At 52.6% G+C, this 17567-nt stretch overlaps 1 protein-coding gene across 2 annotated transcripts in view; it reads left to right on the top strand.

Annotated features, from left to right (window-relative positions):
- LOC142311842 (uncharacterized) overlaps positions 1 to 17567 on the top strand; it is a 54070-nt gene that overhangs the window by 21341 nt on the left and 15162 nt on the right. For both annotated transcript variants that reach the window (XM_075350618.1, XM_075350619.1), the window contains exon 7: positions 14801 to 14950. In XM_075350618.1, coding sequence (XP_075206733.1) covers positions 14801 to 14950 — 150 coding nt within the window. The remainder of the gene's footprint in view (positions 1 to 14800; positions 14951 to 17567) is intronic.

The following is a 17567-nucleotide window of genomic DNA, read 5'->3' as shown; positions in this document are numbered from 1 at the left end:
GGCTGATGCTGGGGGAGACTGGGAGGGGAAGCCTGATGCTGAAGGAGGCTGGGAGGAGGAGGCTGGGAGGAAGGAGGCTGGGAGGAGAGAGGCTGATCCAGGGGAAGGCTGGGAAGGGGAGGCTGATGCTGAGGGAGGCTGGAAGGAGAGAGGCTGATGCTGGGGGAGGCTGGAAGGAGAGAGGCTGAGGCTGGGAGGAGAGAGGCTGATGCTGGGGAAGGCTGATGCTGAGGGAGGCTGGAAGGGGAAAGCTGATGCTGGGGAAGGCTGGGAGGACGGAGGCTGGGAGGAGAGAGGCTGATCCTGGGGAAGGCTGGGAGAGGGAGGCTGATGCTGGGGGAGGCTGGAAGGAGAGAGGCTGATGCTGGGGGAGGCTGGAAGAAGAGAGGCTGATGCTGGGGGAGGCTGGGAGGAGAGAGGCTGATGCTGGGGGAGGCTGGGAAGAGAGAGGCTGATGCTGGGGAAGGCTGGGAGGAGAGAGGCTGATGCTGGGGACAGAGAGGAGAGGCTGATGCTGGGGACAGAGAGGCTGATGCTGGGGACAGAGAGGCTGATGCTGGGATGAGAGAGGCTGATGCTGGGAGAAGAGAGGCTGATGCTGGGGACAGAGAGGCTGATGCTGGGGACAGAGAGGCTGATGCTGGGGACAGAGAGGCTGATGCTGGGGACAGAGAGGCTGATGCTGGGGACAGAGAGGCTGATGCTGGGGACAGAGAGGCTGATGCTGGGGACAGAGAGGCTGATGCTGGGGACAGAGAGGCTGATGCTGGGGACAGAGAGGCTGATGCTGGGGACAGAGAGGCTGATGCTGGGGACAGAGAGGCTGATGCTGGGGACAGAGAGGCTGATGCTGGGGACAGAGAGGCTGATGCTGGGGACAGAGAGGCTGATGCTGGGGACAGAGAGGCTGATGCTGGGGACAGAGAGGCTGATGCTGGGGACAGAGAGGCTGATGCTGGGGACAGAGAGGCTGATGCTGGGGACAGAGAGGCTGATGCTGGGGACAGAGAGGCTGATGCTGGGGACAGAGAGGCTGATGCTGGGGGACAGAGAGGCTGATGCTGGGGACAGAGAGGCTGATGCTGGGGACAGAGAGGCTGATGCTGGGGACAGAGAGGCTGATGCTGGGGACAGAGAGGCTGATGCTGGGGACAGAGAGGCTGATGCTGGGGACAGAGAGGCTGATGCTGGGGACAGAGAGGCTGATGCTGGGGGCAGAGAGGCTGATGCTGGGGGCAGAGAGGCTGATGCTGGGGGCAGAGAGGCTGATGCTGGGGGCAGAGAGGCTGATGCTGGGGGCAGAGAGGCTGATGCTGGGGGCAGAGAGGCTGATGCTGGGGGCAGAGAGGCTGATGCTGGGGGCAGAGAGGCTGATGCTGGGGGCAGAGAGGCTGATGCTGGGGGCAGAGAGGCTGATGCTGGGGCAGAGAGGCTGATGCTGGGGGCAGAGAGGCTGATGCTGGGGGCAGAGAGGCTGATGCTGGGGGCAGAGAGGCTGATGCTGGGGGCAGAGAGGCTGATGCTGGGGGCAGAGAGGCTGATGCTGGGGGCAGAGAGGCTGATGCTGGGGGCAGAGAGGCTGATGCTGGGGGCAGAGAGGCTGATGCTGGGGGCAGAGAGGCTGATGCTGGGGGCAGAGAGGCTGATGCTGGGGGCAGAGAGGCTGATGCTGGGGGCAGAGAGGCTGATGCTGGGGGCAGAGAGGCTGATGCTGGGGGCAGAGAGGCTGATGCTGGGGGCAGAGAGGCTGATGCTGGGGGGCAGAGAGGCTGATGCTGGGGGCAGAGAGGCTGATGCTGGGGGCAGAGAGGCTGATGCTGGGGGCAGAGAGGCTGATGCTGGGGGCAGAGAGGCTGATGCTGGGGGCAGAGAGGCTGATGCTGGGGGCAGAGAGGCTGATGCTGGGGGCAGAGAGGCTGATGCTGGGGGCAGAGAGGCTGATGCTGGGGGCAGAGAGGCTGATGCTGGGGGCAGAGAGGCTGATGCTGGGGGCAGAGAGGCTGATGCTGGGGGCAGAGAGGCTGATGCTGGGGGCAGAGAGGCTGATGCTGGGGGCAGAGAGGCTGATGCTGGGGGCAGAGAGGCTGATGCTGGGGGCAGAGAGGCTGATGCTGGGGGCAGAGAGGCTGATGCTGGGGGCAGAGAGGCTGATGCTGGGGGCAGAGAGGCTGATGCTGGGGGCAGAGAGGCTGATGCTGGGGGCAGAGAGGCTGATGCTGGGGGCAGAGAGGCTGATGCTGGGGGCAGAGAGGCTGATGCTGGGGGCAGAGAGGCTGATGCTGGGGGCAGAGAGGCTGATGCTGGGGGCAGAGAGGCTGATGCTGGGGGCAGAGAGGCTGATGCTGGCGCACGTTTGGGAGTGCGCAGCATGGCGGATGGAGCACGTTTGGGAGTGCGCAGCATGGCGGATGGAGCACGTTTGGGAGTGCGCAGCATGGCGGATGGAGCACGTTTGGGAGTGCGCAGCATGGCGGATGGAGCACGTTTGGGAGTGCGCAGCATGGCGGATGGAGCACGTTTGGGAGTGCGCAGCATGGCGGATGGAGCACGTTTGGGAGTGCGCAGCATGGCGGATGGAGCACGTTTGGGAGTGCGCAGCATGGCGGATGGAGCACGTTTGGGAGTGCGCAGCATGGCGGATGGAGCACGTTTGGGAGTGCGCAGCATGGCGGATGGAGCACGTTTGGGAGTGCGCAGCATGGCGGATGGAGCACGTTTGGGAGTGCGCAGCATGGCGGATGGAGCACGTTTGGGAGTGCGCAGCATGGCGGATGGAGCACGTTTCGGAGTGCGCAGCATGGCGGATGGAGCACGTTTCGGAGTGCGCAGCATGGCGGATGGAGCACGTTTCGGAGTGCGCAGCATGGCGGATGGAGCACGTTTGGGAGTGCGCAGGATGGGAGATGGAGCACGATGGGGAGTACGCTGCATGGGGGATGGAGCACGATGGGGAGTGCGCTGCATGGGGGATGGAGCACGATGGGAAGTGCACACCTCCCCCCAACACACACACGCGCGCGCACACTGCACAACACACCACACACACACACTGGGAACCACAAACAACTGCCCTACAGAGACACCCACACACAGACAACGCTGCACACACAAATATACGCACATACCGCACAACACACACATTGCACAAAACATACCTCCCCCCAAAACACACCACACACACACAAACCGCGCAACACACACACAACGCTACACACACAGCGCTCCACAAACAACGCAACACACAAACAACACTGCTCTCACCCCCCATCACACCCAGACAACACCCAGAACATGTATAGCCCCTACACAAACACTTGGTAACTACACACAACAACATCTACATTATATATATATATATATATATATATATATATATATATATATATATATATATATATATATATATATATATATATATATATATATATATATATATATATATATATATATATATAACAAAAATCATACATGAACTACACAATACGTAAATTCTAGAATACCCGATGCGTAGAATCGGGCCACCTTCTAGTATATATATATATATATATATATATATATATATATATATATATATATATATATATATATATATATATATATATATTATATATATATATATTTATTATATATATATATATATATATATATATATATATATATATATTTATTATATATATTATATATATATATATATTTATTATATATATATATATATATATATATATTTATTATATATATATATATATATATATATTATATATTTATTATATATATATATATATATATATATATATATATATATATATATATATATATATATATATATATATATATATATATATATATATATATATATATATAATAATATTATATTCTATTCGGAACGGCTGTAGAACCTTTTCCCATATACCCTCAGTGGTCGCTCTCCTAAGGGACACTTATTGCTTACAGCATGTCGTCCACAAGGAGCAAAGCCCCTAAGGCACAGGTTTTTTTCGCAGCCTGTACCTCTTGTGGGGCTATGTTGCCTGCGGGATCCACCTACCCTCACTGTGATCAATGCTCGACTTCTGCCACGCTTGCTCAGCCAGAGCCTAGGGCACTTGTGGGCCCCTCGGCTCATGTAGATCCCCCTGCTCCCCCTGAGCAGGCTGCAGGGACAGAGTCACCGTCATTGGCCTCTTTCGCTGAGAAACTCTGTCACTTTCTCAATCCATTGCACAGTCTATGGACAAATGGTCATCTAAGCTCCTTGAGGCATTGCAGTCCAGACCGGGCTCTTCACAGGCCCCGGCCCCTGTTAGTTTGTCTCCTCCAGGGCCTTCTCGGTCCGCGCCGCAGCGCGCTCCCAGGATAGCCCCTAGGTCCCAGGTGGAGGACTCCTGCCCGGATCGCAGTCCCAGACCGGCTAAGCGGCCTCGCTGGGACTCTTCCCCGGCCTCCTCATGCTGCTCTGGATCTCAGCTTGAGGACTCTCAGGATGACGAGGCGGACGTGGGAGCTCAGGGCTAAGACCCTGACTTTGCCCTCAACCTTGATACCCCTGAGGGGGACGCCTTAGTAAATGATCTTATCTCGTCCATCAACCAGGTGTTGGATCTCTCTCCCCCGCCTCCACCTGTAGAGGAGTCGGCTTCTCAGCAGGAGAAACACCAATTTCGATTCCCCAAACGTACGCGCAATACGTTTTTTGATCACTCTAACTTCAGGGACGCTGTCCAGAAGCCCAGAGCGGTCCCGGACAAGCGTTTTGATAAAAGGCACTCTGACACACGTTATCCCTTTCCACCTGAAGTCGTTAAGGGCTGGGCACAATCACCCAAGGTGGATCCGCCAGTCTCTAGATTGGCTGCTAGGTCCGTTGTGTCTGTTGCCGATGGCTCATCCCTGAAGGATGCCACTGACAGACAGAGCTCTTGGTGAAGTCTGTTTATGAGGCCACGGGCGCATCTTTCGCCCCGGCCTTTGCGGCCATGTGGGCTCTCCAAGCAATCTCGGCATGTCTGTCTGAGATTAATGCTGTCACGCGGAATTCTGCTCCGCATGTTTCTTCCTTGACCTCTCAGGCTTCAGCATTTTCGTCCTACGTCATGAACGCCATCCTGGACTCCGCTAGCCGTACGGCCGTGGCATCCGCTAACTCCATGGCTGTCCGCAGGGCCATGTGGCTGCGCGAATGGAAAGCAGACTCTGCTTCCAAAAGGTTCTTAACTGGTTTGCCTTTTTCTGGCGAACGTTTATTTGGCGAACGGCTGGATGAGATTATTAAGGAATCCTCGGGAAAGGACTCCTCCTTACCACAGTCCAAACCTAAGAGACCTCAGCAGAGAAAGATCCAATCGAGGTTTCGGTCCTTTCGTCCCTCCGCCAAGCCCCAAGCCTCTTCGTCCAACCGGCCGGAGAAAGGCCAGAGGAACTCCTATGCGTGGCGGTCCAAGTCACGCCCCCAAAAGGCCGCAGGAGGCACTGCCTCCAAGACGGCCTCCTCATGACTCTCGGCCTCACCTACCCACATCCTCGGTCAGTGGCAGGCTCTCCCGCTTTGGCGACGCCTGGTGGCCACACGTTCAAGACCGTTGGGTGAGAGACATTCTGTCTCATGGTTACAGGATAGCGTTCAGCTCTTGTCCTGCGGCTCGTTTCTTCAGAACCTCCCCACCCCCTGCACAGGCCGACGCATTTTTTTCAGGCAGTGGACGCTTTGAAGATGGAAGGAGTTGTGATTCCCGTTCCCTTTCAGGAACGTGGTCGCGGATTTTACTCCAACTTGTTCGTGGTGCCAAAAAAGGACGGGTCATTCCGTCCCGTTCTGGACCTCAAGCTGCTCAACAGACATGTGAGAACCAGACGGTTTCGGATGGAATCTCTCCGCTCAGTCATCGCTTCGATGTCACAAGGAGACTTCCTAGCATCGATCGACATCAAGGATGCTTATCTCCATGTGCCGATCGCACCCGAACATGAACGTTTCCTGCGGTTCGCCATCGGGGACGAACACCTCCAGTTCGTAGCATTGCCCTTCGGCCTGGCGACAGCCCCACGGGTTTTCACCAAAGTCATGGCATCCGTCGTGGCGGTCCTGCACTCTCAGGGCCACTCGGTGATCCCCTACTTGGACGATCTCCTAGTCAGGGCCCCTTCTCGGGTGGCGTGTCAATGAAGTCTTACCGTCATTCTGGCGACTCTCCAGCAGTTCGGGTGGATCGTCAATTTCCCGAAATCCAAGTTGACGCCGACCCAATCACTGACTTACCTCGGGATGGAGTTTCATACCCAGCAAGCGTTAGTCAAGCTACCGCGCGACAAACAGCTTTCTCTGCAGGCGGGGGTGCAATCACTTCTTTGGAGTCAGTCACACCCCTTACGGCGCCTCATGCACTTCCTGGGGAAGATGGTTGCAGCTATGGAGGCAGTGCCGTTCGCGCAATTCCATATACGGCCACTCCAATGGGACATTCTTCGCAAATGGGACAAGAGTGCGGCTTCCCTCGACAAGAACATCTCTCTTTCCCTTGCAACCAAAACATCACTTCAGTGGTGGCTGCTACCCACATCTCTGTCTCGGGGAAAATCCTTCCTACCTCCAACCTGGGCAGTGGTCACCACGGACGCGAGCCTGTCAGGTTGGGGAGCGGTTTTTCTCCAGCACAGGGCTCAAGGAACCTGGACTCCGATAGAATCGTCCCTTCAGATCAATATCCTGGAGATAAGGGCAGTATATCTAGCCCTATTGGCTTTCCATCGGTGGCTGGAGGGCAGGCAGATCCGAATCCAGTCGGACAACGCCACTGCCGTCGCCTACATCAACCACCAAGGCGGCACTCGCAGTCGTCAAGCCTTCCAGGAAGTCCGGCGGATTCTGCAGTGGGTGGAAGCCACCATCTCCGCAGTTCACATCCCGGGCGTAGAAAACTGGGAAGCAGATTTTCTCAGTCGTCAGGGCATGGACGCGGGGGAATGGTCTCTGCACCCAGACGTGTTTCGAGAGATCTGTCGCCGCTGGGGAACGCCGGACGTCGATCTCATGGCGTCACGACACAACAACAAGGTCCCGGCCTTCATGGCACGGTCTCAGGATCACAGAGCTCTGGCAGCGGACGCTTTAGTCCAGGATTGGTCGCAGTTTCGACTGCCTTATGTGTTTCCCCCTCTGGCGATGCTGCTCAGGGTACTACGCAAGATCAGGTCCGACTGCCGTCGCGCCATTCTCGTCGCTCCAGACTGTCCGAGGCGGTCGTGGTATCCGGATCTGTGGCATCTCACGGTGGGTCAACCGTGGGCACTTCCAGACCGCCCAGACTTGCTGTCACAAGGCCCGTTTTTCCATCTGAATTCTGTGGCCCTCAACCTGACTGTGTGGCCATTGAGTCCTGGCTCCTAGCGTCTTCAGGGTTATCTCAGGATGTCATTGCCACCATGAGACAAGCCAGGAAGCCAACGTCCGCCAAGATCTATTACAGGTCTTGGCAAGTCTTCCTATCCTGGTGCGCTGATAACTGTTTTCCTCCATGGCCGTTTGCCTTACCCACATTCCTTTCATTCCTACAATCTGGAATGGACAAGGGTTTGTCCCTCGGCTCTCTCAAGGGCCAAGTATCGGCGCTCTCCGTGTTTTTTCAAAAGCGTCTAGCCAGGCTTCCGCAGGTCCGCACGTTCCTGCAGGGGGTCTGTCACATGGTCCCACCTTACAAACGTCCGTTGGAACCTTGGGATCTTAACAGGGTCCTGACGGCTCTTCAAAAGCCGCCTTTTGAGCCGCTGCGGGATGTCTCTCTCTCCCGTCTTTCGCAGAAGGTGGCCTTCCTGGTGGCAGTCACATCACTTCGGAGAGTGTCAGAGCTTGCAGCGCTGTCATCCAAAGCCCCCTTCCTGGTTTTTCACCAGGATATGGTGGTTCTGCGTCCTGTCCCGGAATTTCTCCCTAAGGTGGTATCCCCTTTTCATCTAAATCAGGATATCTCCTTGCCTTCCTTTTGCCCTAATCCAATTCACCAGTGTGAAAAGGATTTGCACTCTTTGGATCTAGTGAGAGCACTCCGGTTCTACGTGTCTCGCACGGCGCCCCTGCGCCGTTCAGATGCGCTCTTTGTCCTTGTCGCTGGCCAGCGTAAGGGCTCTCAGGCCTCCAGGTCAACCTTGGCTCAGTGGATCAAGGAACCGATTCTCGAGGCCTACCGTTCTTCTGGGCTTCCGCTCCCTTCAGGGCTGAAAGCCCATTCTACCAGAGCCGTAGGTGCGTCCTGGGCGTTGCGGCACCGGGCGACGGCTCAGCAGGTGTGTCAGGCAGCTACGTGGTCTAGTCTGCACACTTTCACGAAACACTATCAAGTGCATACCTATGCTTCGGCAGACGCCAGTCTAGGTAGGCGAGTCCTTCAGGCGGCGGTTGCCCACCTGTAAGAGGGGGTCGTTTTTCGGCTCTTTTTATTGAGGTATTCTTTTACCCACCCAGGGACTGCTCTTGGACGTCCCAATTGTCTGGGTCTCCCAATGGAGCGACAAAGAAAAAGGGAATTTTGTTTACTTACCGTAAATTCCTTTTCTTCTAGCTCCTATTGGGAGGCCCAGCACCCACCCCTGTGCCCTTTGGGCTGGTTGTTCTTTTGTGTACACATGTTGTTCATGTTGAATGGTTCTTTTGGTTCATGGTCTTCAGTTCTCCGAACATCCTTCGGATTGAATTTACCCTAGACCAATTTATAAGTTTTTTCCTTCCTGCTTTTGCACCAAAACTGAGGAGCCCGTGGTCCACGGGAGGGTGTATAGGCAGAGGGGAGGGGTTACACTTTTTAAAGTGTAATACTTTGTGTGGCCTCCAGAGGCAGAAGCTATACACCCAATTGTCTGGGTCTCCCAATAGGAGCTAGAAGAAAAGGAATTTACGGTAAGTAAACAAAATTCTCTTTTTTAGTTGCAGGGTAGCAGGAGTTGGTGTAAAGATATTTCTTTCTTTATCGTTCCTTTGGGAGACCCAGACCATGGGTGTTTAGCTTCTGCCTCCGGAGGACACACAAAGTACTACACTTAAAAGTGTAGCTCCTTCCTCTGAGCTTATACACCCCCTGGTGAGCAGACCCAGCCAGTTTATCGCTTTGTGTTCAGGAGGCATACATCCACACATGCATTCTCCATATGATTTTTTCATTTTGGACTGAGATTGAAGAAGTGCGGGTCCACGTCTGGACCCCCGGCATGTCCCTTCTCACCCCACTGTGTCGGCGGTGTTGTAAGGTTGATTTCCAAGGTTGGAGCCTTACATGCCGTGCTCCTTCACCATCCCTCCTGGGCTCTGGCTTGAAGTGGGAGCCAGCACGGTTTCCCTGCCTGGCAGGAGATCGGTCTCCATCCGCAGCCCTTCAGGACCCTGCTGGACCGGAGCACTCATCCCCAGGGACCTGGCCCTGCGTCTCAGCAGCTAAGTACCTGAGACGTTTATATTTTGGGGGTCCCTGTGCTTTGTTTGGGGAGAGTGTGCTTACTGTATTTATTGGCATTTCCGGCGGGTTCTCTAGCTGTCGCCCGAGAACCGCGCCGATGGTGCCTGCGCGTCGGCCTCGCCGCTCAAATTTAGGCCCCGGCTTTGCCGGAGGCCTAGTTTCTGTTCTCTGCCCTTGCATGTCATTCATGCAGAGGGACAGGCTCGGCTCCTGCCGGCGGCCGTTCTGCACAGGGGAGGGACTCTCCCCACTGCTGTGCGTGTCTCCTCCCCTGTAGGTCTCTATGGCCCTCCAGATTCCGCTCTCACAGCCAAGTCCCGCCCCCTCTCTTCGCTCCGGCGGCCATTTTCTCAGACAGAGTTCACTCGGCGCTGGTCTGCACTCTGCATCCCTGCTGAAGTGCTGTGCTTGGGGGTCCGGGCTTCGGGATCTGGAGGGCACACAACACCGCTCCAGCGGTCTGGTAAGCCACAACCGGTCTCTGGTTGTGGACCTCTGTATATACTCTCTGGGGTTCATTCTCTTGCAGAGCCCCCACTCCAGCAGCATGTCTCACACGAGGAGCAAGGCTCCAAAGCTTTATTCTGTATGCGCTGCATGTAAGCTCCTGCTGCCTGAACCGAGCACCTATCCTCATTGTGATGTCTGCTCTAACTTGGTGGTGCCACAGCCTGGAGTCTCACCCCCAGTGGTCTCTCAGGCTGCTCCTGTGGCTGAACCCCCGGCTTGGGTAGAATCCTTTTCTAGGTCTATCTCCAGTCTTTTGCTGAGTCCATGGGACTTCTGTCCAGGACTTTGATGAATATGCATCAGCCCCCTTCACAGGGTGCCCCTACTGCTATGGGTCCCTTAGGTTCGGAGCTCACAGAGGATTCATCATCAGGGCCCAGACCCCGTCCTCCTAAGAAGAGACTCAGGGTTCCCTCTCCCTCCTCCTCCCGCGGCTCTGATTCAAGAGCTGACTCGCAGGATGAGGAGGATGCCTTTACAGGGGGCTTGGAAGCTAACTCCATGTACCCCATTGATCTGTCCGAGGGTGACTCAGATCTTAGTGACTTGATTGCTTCCATTAATTCTGTACTGGATCTCAATCCGCCAGTATCAGAGGAGCAACCCTCTCTGGCAGAAAAGCACCAGTTTACCTCGCCTAAGAGAGCAAAGAGTGTGTTCTTTAACCACTCCAGTTTTCAGGCCGCTGTGACAAAGCCCAGGGCCTGTCCTGACAAACGCTTCCCAAAGCGTGGTTCTGATGACCGTTTTCCCTTCCCACCTGAGGTGGTCAAGGAGTGGGCTCAGTCCCCAAAGGTAGACCCTCTGGTGTCTAGGCTCTCAGCCCGGACCGTTGTGTCGGTGGCTGATGGCACCTCCCTTAAGGATTCCACTGACCGCCAGATTGACCTTTTGGCCAAATCCGTGTATGAAGCGGCGGGGGCCGCGTTTTCCCCGACTTTTGCAGCAGTGTGGGCTCTCAAAGCCATCTCTGCTTCTCTAGAGGAGATGCATTCCCTCACCAGGGACTCTATGCCCGAAATGGTTGCCTTAACTTCCCAAGCTTCAGCTTTTTCATCTTATGCCATGTCTGCCATGCTGGAGGCTTCTCACCGCACTGCGGTGGCTTCGGCTAATTCCCTCGTTATCTGCAGGATCTTGTGGCTTCGAGAGTGGAAGGCAGATGCTTCTTCTAAGAAGTACCTTGCTGGGCTCCCTTTTGCTGGGTCCCGGCTGTTCGGAGAACAGCTGGATGAAATTATTAAGGAAGCTACTGGCGGGAAGAGTACTTCCATGCCACAAACCAAAACCAGGAAACCTGCCCAGGGTAGGGATCAGTCGAGGTTTCGCTCCTTTCGTTCCTCCAACTGGTCGTCCTCTAAGCCCTCGGCCTCGTCCGCTAACTCAGCCAAGGACCAGAAATCCAACTGGCGCCCAAAAGCGCGTCCACAGAAGACCGCAGGAGGTGCTGCCACTAAGGCAGCCTCCTCATGACTCTCTGCCCGCTCCGGCGACGTCCTTAGTCGGTGGCAGGCTCTCCCACTTTGGCGACGCTTGGTTTCAACACGTCTCCGATCAGTGGGTAAGAGATATCATCTCCCACGGCTACAGGATAGAATTCTCTTCCAGCCCGCCAAACAGATTTTTTTCTCTCAACTCCCCCTTGCTCCAAGGCCGCCGCCTTCTCACAGGCCGTGGCAGCCTTGCAGGCCAACGGAGTAATTGTACCGGTTCCCGCCCGGGAACGGTTCAGAGGTTTCTACTCAAATCTCTTCCTAGTTCCCAAAAAGGACGGTTCCTTCCGGCCCATCCTGGATCTCAAGCTTCTCAACAAGCATGTTCAGGTGCGGCACTTTCGCATGGAGTCTCTGCGATCAGTCATTGCCTCAATGACCCAAGGGGATTTCCTGGCATCCATCGACATCAGAGATGCCTATCTGCATGTGCCAATTGCAGTTTCACACCAGCGTTGGCTACGTTTTGCAATAGGAGAAGATCATTTCCAATTCGTGGCTCTCCCCTTCGGGTTAGCCACGGCCCCTCGGGTATTCACCAAGGTCATGGCAGCAGTGATTGCGGTTCTGCACCTCCAGGGGTTGGCAGTGATTCCTTACCTGGACGACCTTCTAGTCAAGGCTTCATCCAGCGCAGACTGTCAGCGGAGTGTCTCGCTCACTCTCGCCACTCTAGCCCAATTCGGGTGGCTGGTCAATCTGCCCAAATCCACTCTGACTCCGACCCAGAGTCTCACGTACCTAGGGATGCAGTTCGAGACTTTGCCGGCACTTGTGAAGTTGCCCTTAGTCAAACAGCAGTCCCTTCAGCTAGCGGTGCGCTCTCTGCTGAGGCCCCGCCGTTATACCCTCAGGCGTCTGATGCAGGTGCTGGGTCAAATGGTGGCGTCCATGGAGGCGGTTCCCTTTGCCCAGTTCCATCTGCGCCCCCTGCAGCTGGACATTCTCCGCTGTTGGGACAAGCGGCCTTCCTCCTTACACAGGTTAGTGGCTCTGTCGCCACTGACCCAGGAGCTCTCTTCAGTGGTGGCTTCGGCCCCTCTCCCTGTCCCAGGGGCGCTCCTTCCTGGCCCCGTCCTGGGTGATTCTCACCACGGATGCCAGTCTATCCGGCCGGGGAGCGGTACATCTCCACCACAGAGCACAGGGCACTTGGACTCCGTCCGAGTCGGCCCTTTCAATCAATGTGCTGGAAACCAGAGCTGTGCTTCTAGCTCTCCTAGCCTTTCACCACCTGTTGGCGGGCAGGAACATTCGAGTCCAGTCAGACAACGCGACAGCGGTTGCCTACATCAATCACCAAGGCGGGACACGCAGCCGCCTGGCAATGTTGGAGGTACAACGCATCCTTCAATGGGCGGAGGGCTCCAAGTCCACCATATCCGCAGTCCACATCCCAGGCGTGGAAAACTGGGAGGCAGATTATCTCAGCCGTCAAACCGTGGACGGTGGCGAGTGGTCCCTGCACCCGGCAGTGTTTCAGTCAATCTGCCGCAAATGGGGCACTCCGGACGTGGACCTAATGGCATCCCGTCACAACAACAAAGTTCCTGTTTACGTGGCTCGCTCCCACGATCCTCAGGCATTCGCCGCGGACGCTCTGGTTCAAGACTGGTCCCAGTTTCGTCTGTCCTACGTGTTTCCCCCTCTAGCTCTCTTGCCCAGAGTCCTGCGCAAGATCAGAATGGAGGGCCGTCGAGTCATCCTCATTGCACCGGACTGGCCCAGGCGAGCTTGGTATCCAGACCTGCTGCATCTGTCCGTAGAGATGCCGTGGCATCTCCCAGACCGTCCAGACCTACTCTCGCAAGGTCCGTTTTTCCGCCCGAATTCTGCGGCTCTCAAATTGACGGCGTGGCTCTTGAGTCCTGGATTTTGACGGCTTCTGGTATTCCTCCTGAAGTCATCTCCACTATGACTCGGGCCCGTAAGTCTTCCTCCGCTAAGATCTATCACAGGACTTGGAAAATTTTCCTGTCCTGGTGTCGCTCTACCGACCATCCTCCTTGGCCATTCTCCTTGCCGACCCTTCTGTCTTTTTTCTACAGTCCGGTCTGCAGCTAGGACTGTCCCTCAACTCTCTCAAGGGACAAGTCTCAGCTCTGTCAGTGCTGTTCCAGCGGCGTCTCGCTCGGCTGGCTCAGGTCTGCACCTTCATGCAAGGCGCATCTCACATCATTCCGCCTTACCGGCGGCCCTTGGATCCCTGGGACCTTAACTTGGTTCTCACGGTTTTGCAGAAACCCCCCTTTGAGCCTCTTAGGGAGGTTTCTTTGTATCGTCTTTCACAGAAAGTGGTCTTTCTAGTGGCCATAACTTCCCTCAGGAGAGTCTCTGATTTGGCTGCGCTCTCTTCGGAGTCACCTTTTTTAGTTTTCCATCAAGACAAGGTGGTTCTCCGTCCGACTCCGGACTTTCTTCCTAAGGTGGTCTCTCCTTTCCACTTTAACCAGGACATTACCCTACCTTCCTTTTGTCCGGCTCCTGTTCATCGCTTTGAAAAAGCGCTGCATACTCTGGATCTGGTGCGTGCTCTCCGGATCTATGTGTCTCGCACCGCTGCACTTAGGCGGTGCACTTCTCTTTTTGTGCTAACCACAGGTCGGCGCAAGGGCCTTTCTGCTTCTAAGCCGACCTTAGCCCGTTGGATTAGATCGACCATTTCGGACGCCTACCAGAGTACTCAGGTGCCTCCCCCGCTGGGGATCAAGGCACATTCGACCAGAGCTGTCGGTGCCTCTTGAGCTTTCAGGCACCAGGCTACGGCTCAACAAGTCTGTCAGGCTGCCACTTGGACTAGCCTGCACACCTTTTCGAAGCACTACAAAGTGCATGCTCATGCTTCGGCAGATGCGAGCTTGGGCAGACGCATCCTTCAGGCGGCTGTCGCCCATTTGTGAAGTTAGTTAGGTTCTGCCTACGTCTTACCTTTTTTTTCTGTTTATTTCCCACCCAGGGACTGCTTTGGAACGTCCCATGGTCTGGGTCTCCCAAAGGAACGATAAAGAAAAAGAGAATTTGGTTCCGTATTGGGAGACCCAGCACCCTCCCTGTTGCCTGTTGGCAATTTCTTGTTCCGCGTGTTATCACCGGCTGTTGTCGTGGACAGAGTCTCCGGTTGTTCCGGCTCTTGCTCTGTTCTACTTGTGGGTGGCTATTCTCCTTCAGCTTTTGCACTAAACTGGCTGGGTCTGCTCACCAGGGGGTGTATAAGCTCAGAGGGAGGAGCTACACTTTTAAGTGTAGTACTTTGTGTGTCCTCCGGGGGCAGAAGCTAAACACCCATGGTCTGGGTCTCCCAATACGGAACCATAAGAAAAAGAATTTACGGTAAGTAACAAAATTCTCTTTTTCTTGCAGGTGAGAAGCCATACTTGTGCAACCTCTGTCAGGCCACATTTACACAGAGAAACAGTTTGAAGATGCACATATTAAGGAAACATACAGAGAACGTACCCAAAGAACGCTGCCCCATCTGCAATGCTGCCCTGTTTGGGAAAAATGACGTACGTAAGTACTTTCACCAGCTGTCGGCGTATGTCTGCACTTGTTTCATCACTGATCTGACATTACAATGTACATCTTTATATAAGGGCGGCTCCATATTGATAACACAGAACAATAGCATAGGTTTCTCTATGTGCCAAAGGCCACATTTATTGTATTTGGACTCCTTGGTTTGGATTATATATCTGGTGTTTGAATATTTTATTTTCCATTATTAATTAGTAAGGGCCTGGTTTTTGTGATTTCTATTTTTTTTTTTTTTTTTTTTCTGCTCAGATTTGTCACAACCTACAGGATTTCCTAGTCCCTGCAATGTGAATGAGACTGCTCAAGTTTCGTACTTTTTTTTTTTTTTTTATTATTATTTATTGAAAATTTTTAAACGGTAAACAATAGGTTTAGCATTCCCATCAAAATATAATAATCTTTAATCCAGTAGATATACTGGGAAAACCTAGCTTCTAAATACAATAGATTTATGATAAGCTTTGTTGGAAACTCCTTTATCCGCAATTGGGAGAAACCGAAGATGGAAAGTGCAGTAAGATTAAGAACGTACAATAACAGGAAAAAGGTTATTTTACTGTTATTGTTTTTTTCTTAATCTTACTGCACTTTCCATCTTCGGTTTCTCCCAATATAACAGCCGTCTCTGTTAAAAGCTGAAGAATAGAGTGTGTGGATTTCTTTCATTTTGTTACTCATGTTCTTTCACAGTTGTGCTACCAATTCGGAGTTGACTTAGATTATTTGTTAGGTCTTCCATAATGTACAATGCATTCGCGGTAAAAGGTTGCACCATTTTCTTTTTTTTTTTTTTTTTTTTTTTTCCCTTAACGCAATATTTTACTACAAACGTTTTCCATTTTAATGGAAGTCTATCCGCCTGCGCTTCCTTATTTGTGAGCACGTCACCTGCTCAATCTCCATATAATGCTTAAGTTGAGTTATCGGTTCTGAGATACAGAGGGTGGAGGATGTTATCCAATATTTAAGGATCAACCTTTTTCGACTGTAATAAAAGTGTGCAAAAGTCTTGGACTACTTCTACTTATATTACTGTCTATATCAGAGAATTCCCAGTAATGCAGAAGTGCTGCCTAGAGGCGCTACGGGGCGCATAGAGCTCCAAAGTGTTTTTGCCAAATCCTAGGCTGACCACCAGAAAGAAGCAGTGTCGGGGTAAAGCCAAATACCACAATAAAGTTCCGAATTTTGCAATTGGCATTTGGGGCTTACGATTAACCTGTCCAAACTAGTATTCAGTTTAGGAATATTAAAAGCATTACCAGCCCCATGTATAATTGTAAACGGAGTCTCTCTACAGCACTCGATGATATTTTTCCGGAAAGTAGACCAACCCACTCCTATCTTAGAAGGGACATCGATATAGTTCATTGGTAATCTCCAGTTTTGGGATGTGCTCCCAATAAGCTAGGCTTCATCATTCGCTTAGAACACTGATATTAAAGGAGTTCCCATTGGATGGAGAAGAATAGTATCAAGTTCCTTCTGTTTAGATTCTGATGTAATGTCCCTTAAGTTGGTCATAATGGAGAGTTTAATTTGTTCATATTGGAAATAGGTGGAAGGGTGTAGATGGTATTTTTCAGCGCACTCGATTCTATTGAATGTATTAGGTGAGAAACCTTATATATATACCAGCTCCACGACACACAGAATAGAGTTTATTCTCCATACCCTGGGGAAACTCTGGATTATACCACAAAGGAAGATGCTTTCATATTCTAAAGGAAAGGCTATATTTTTTTTTTTTTCCGGACCGACTTCCAGGCTGATATTGTATCCCTGAAAACTACTGAGCACTTAATTGCAGGAGGTGGAGAGGTAAAACGAGAGTGTAAAAATTGCTCACAAATTAAGAGGGTGAGCATAGTCTGATTTGAGAGGAGAGTCACAGTATGTATGCCTATTGTGTATCCAATCTATGATATAGCGAGTGAGACATTCCAGATTATAATGTCTAACACTAGGAAGATTATCATTCTTCGAGACCGTGAGTTCAACCCCTTCACGACCAATCATGTTGTGTTGCGGTAATCACCGCCGGCTGCTGTGGTGAGCCGGCGGTGATCCCCGCACATGTCTGCTGATTTGAACAGCAGATATGTGGTGCTAATACGCGTGGGTGGATCCGCGATCCACCCACACCTGCTTGTCACTTAGATCACACTGTCAAAATGTGACAGCGCAATTTAAATGGCCGTCGTTCCCCCGCTGCCCGCCATCTGAGGCCCTGTAACGTGATCCCGTGGAGCCGATGATTGTCATGGTAGCACGAGGTCAGCTGATGACCCCTGACGTGACCGTGACTTACTTCCTGTAAGAACCGACTAAGCGGCAGTGCAGCTCTGATCAACAGAAATGCACAGGCAATCAGACAGGGGATCCATAAAGTCCCCTAGGGAGACTAGCAAAATAAATAAAAAAAATAATACATTTTAAAATATGGAAAAATAAAAAAAAAGTTCAAATCACCCCCCCATTTGTCCCATAGAAAATAAAACAGGTAATATAATTAAAAATCGCCGTTTTTGGTTTTTTTTTTCTTGTTTTTTTTTTCTATATCAAAATAGAAAATCAATTAAACTGATCAGTA

The sequence above is a fragment of the Anomaloglossus baeobatrachus genome, chromosome 5 (genome assembly GCF_048569485.1).
Source record: "Anomaloglossus baeobatrachus isolate aAnoBae1 chromosome 5, aAnoBae1.hap1, whole genome shotgun sequence".
Lineage (NCBI taxonomy): Eukaryota > Metazoa > Chordata > Amphibia > Anura > Aromobatidae > Anomaloglossus > Anomaloglossus baeobatrachus.
Note: the sequence above shows the minus strand (reverse complement) of the source record. Positions and strands in the feature narration are given on the sequence as shown.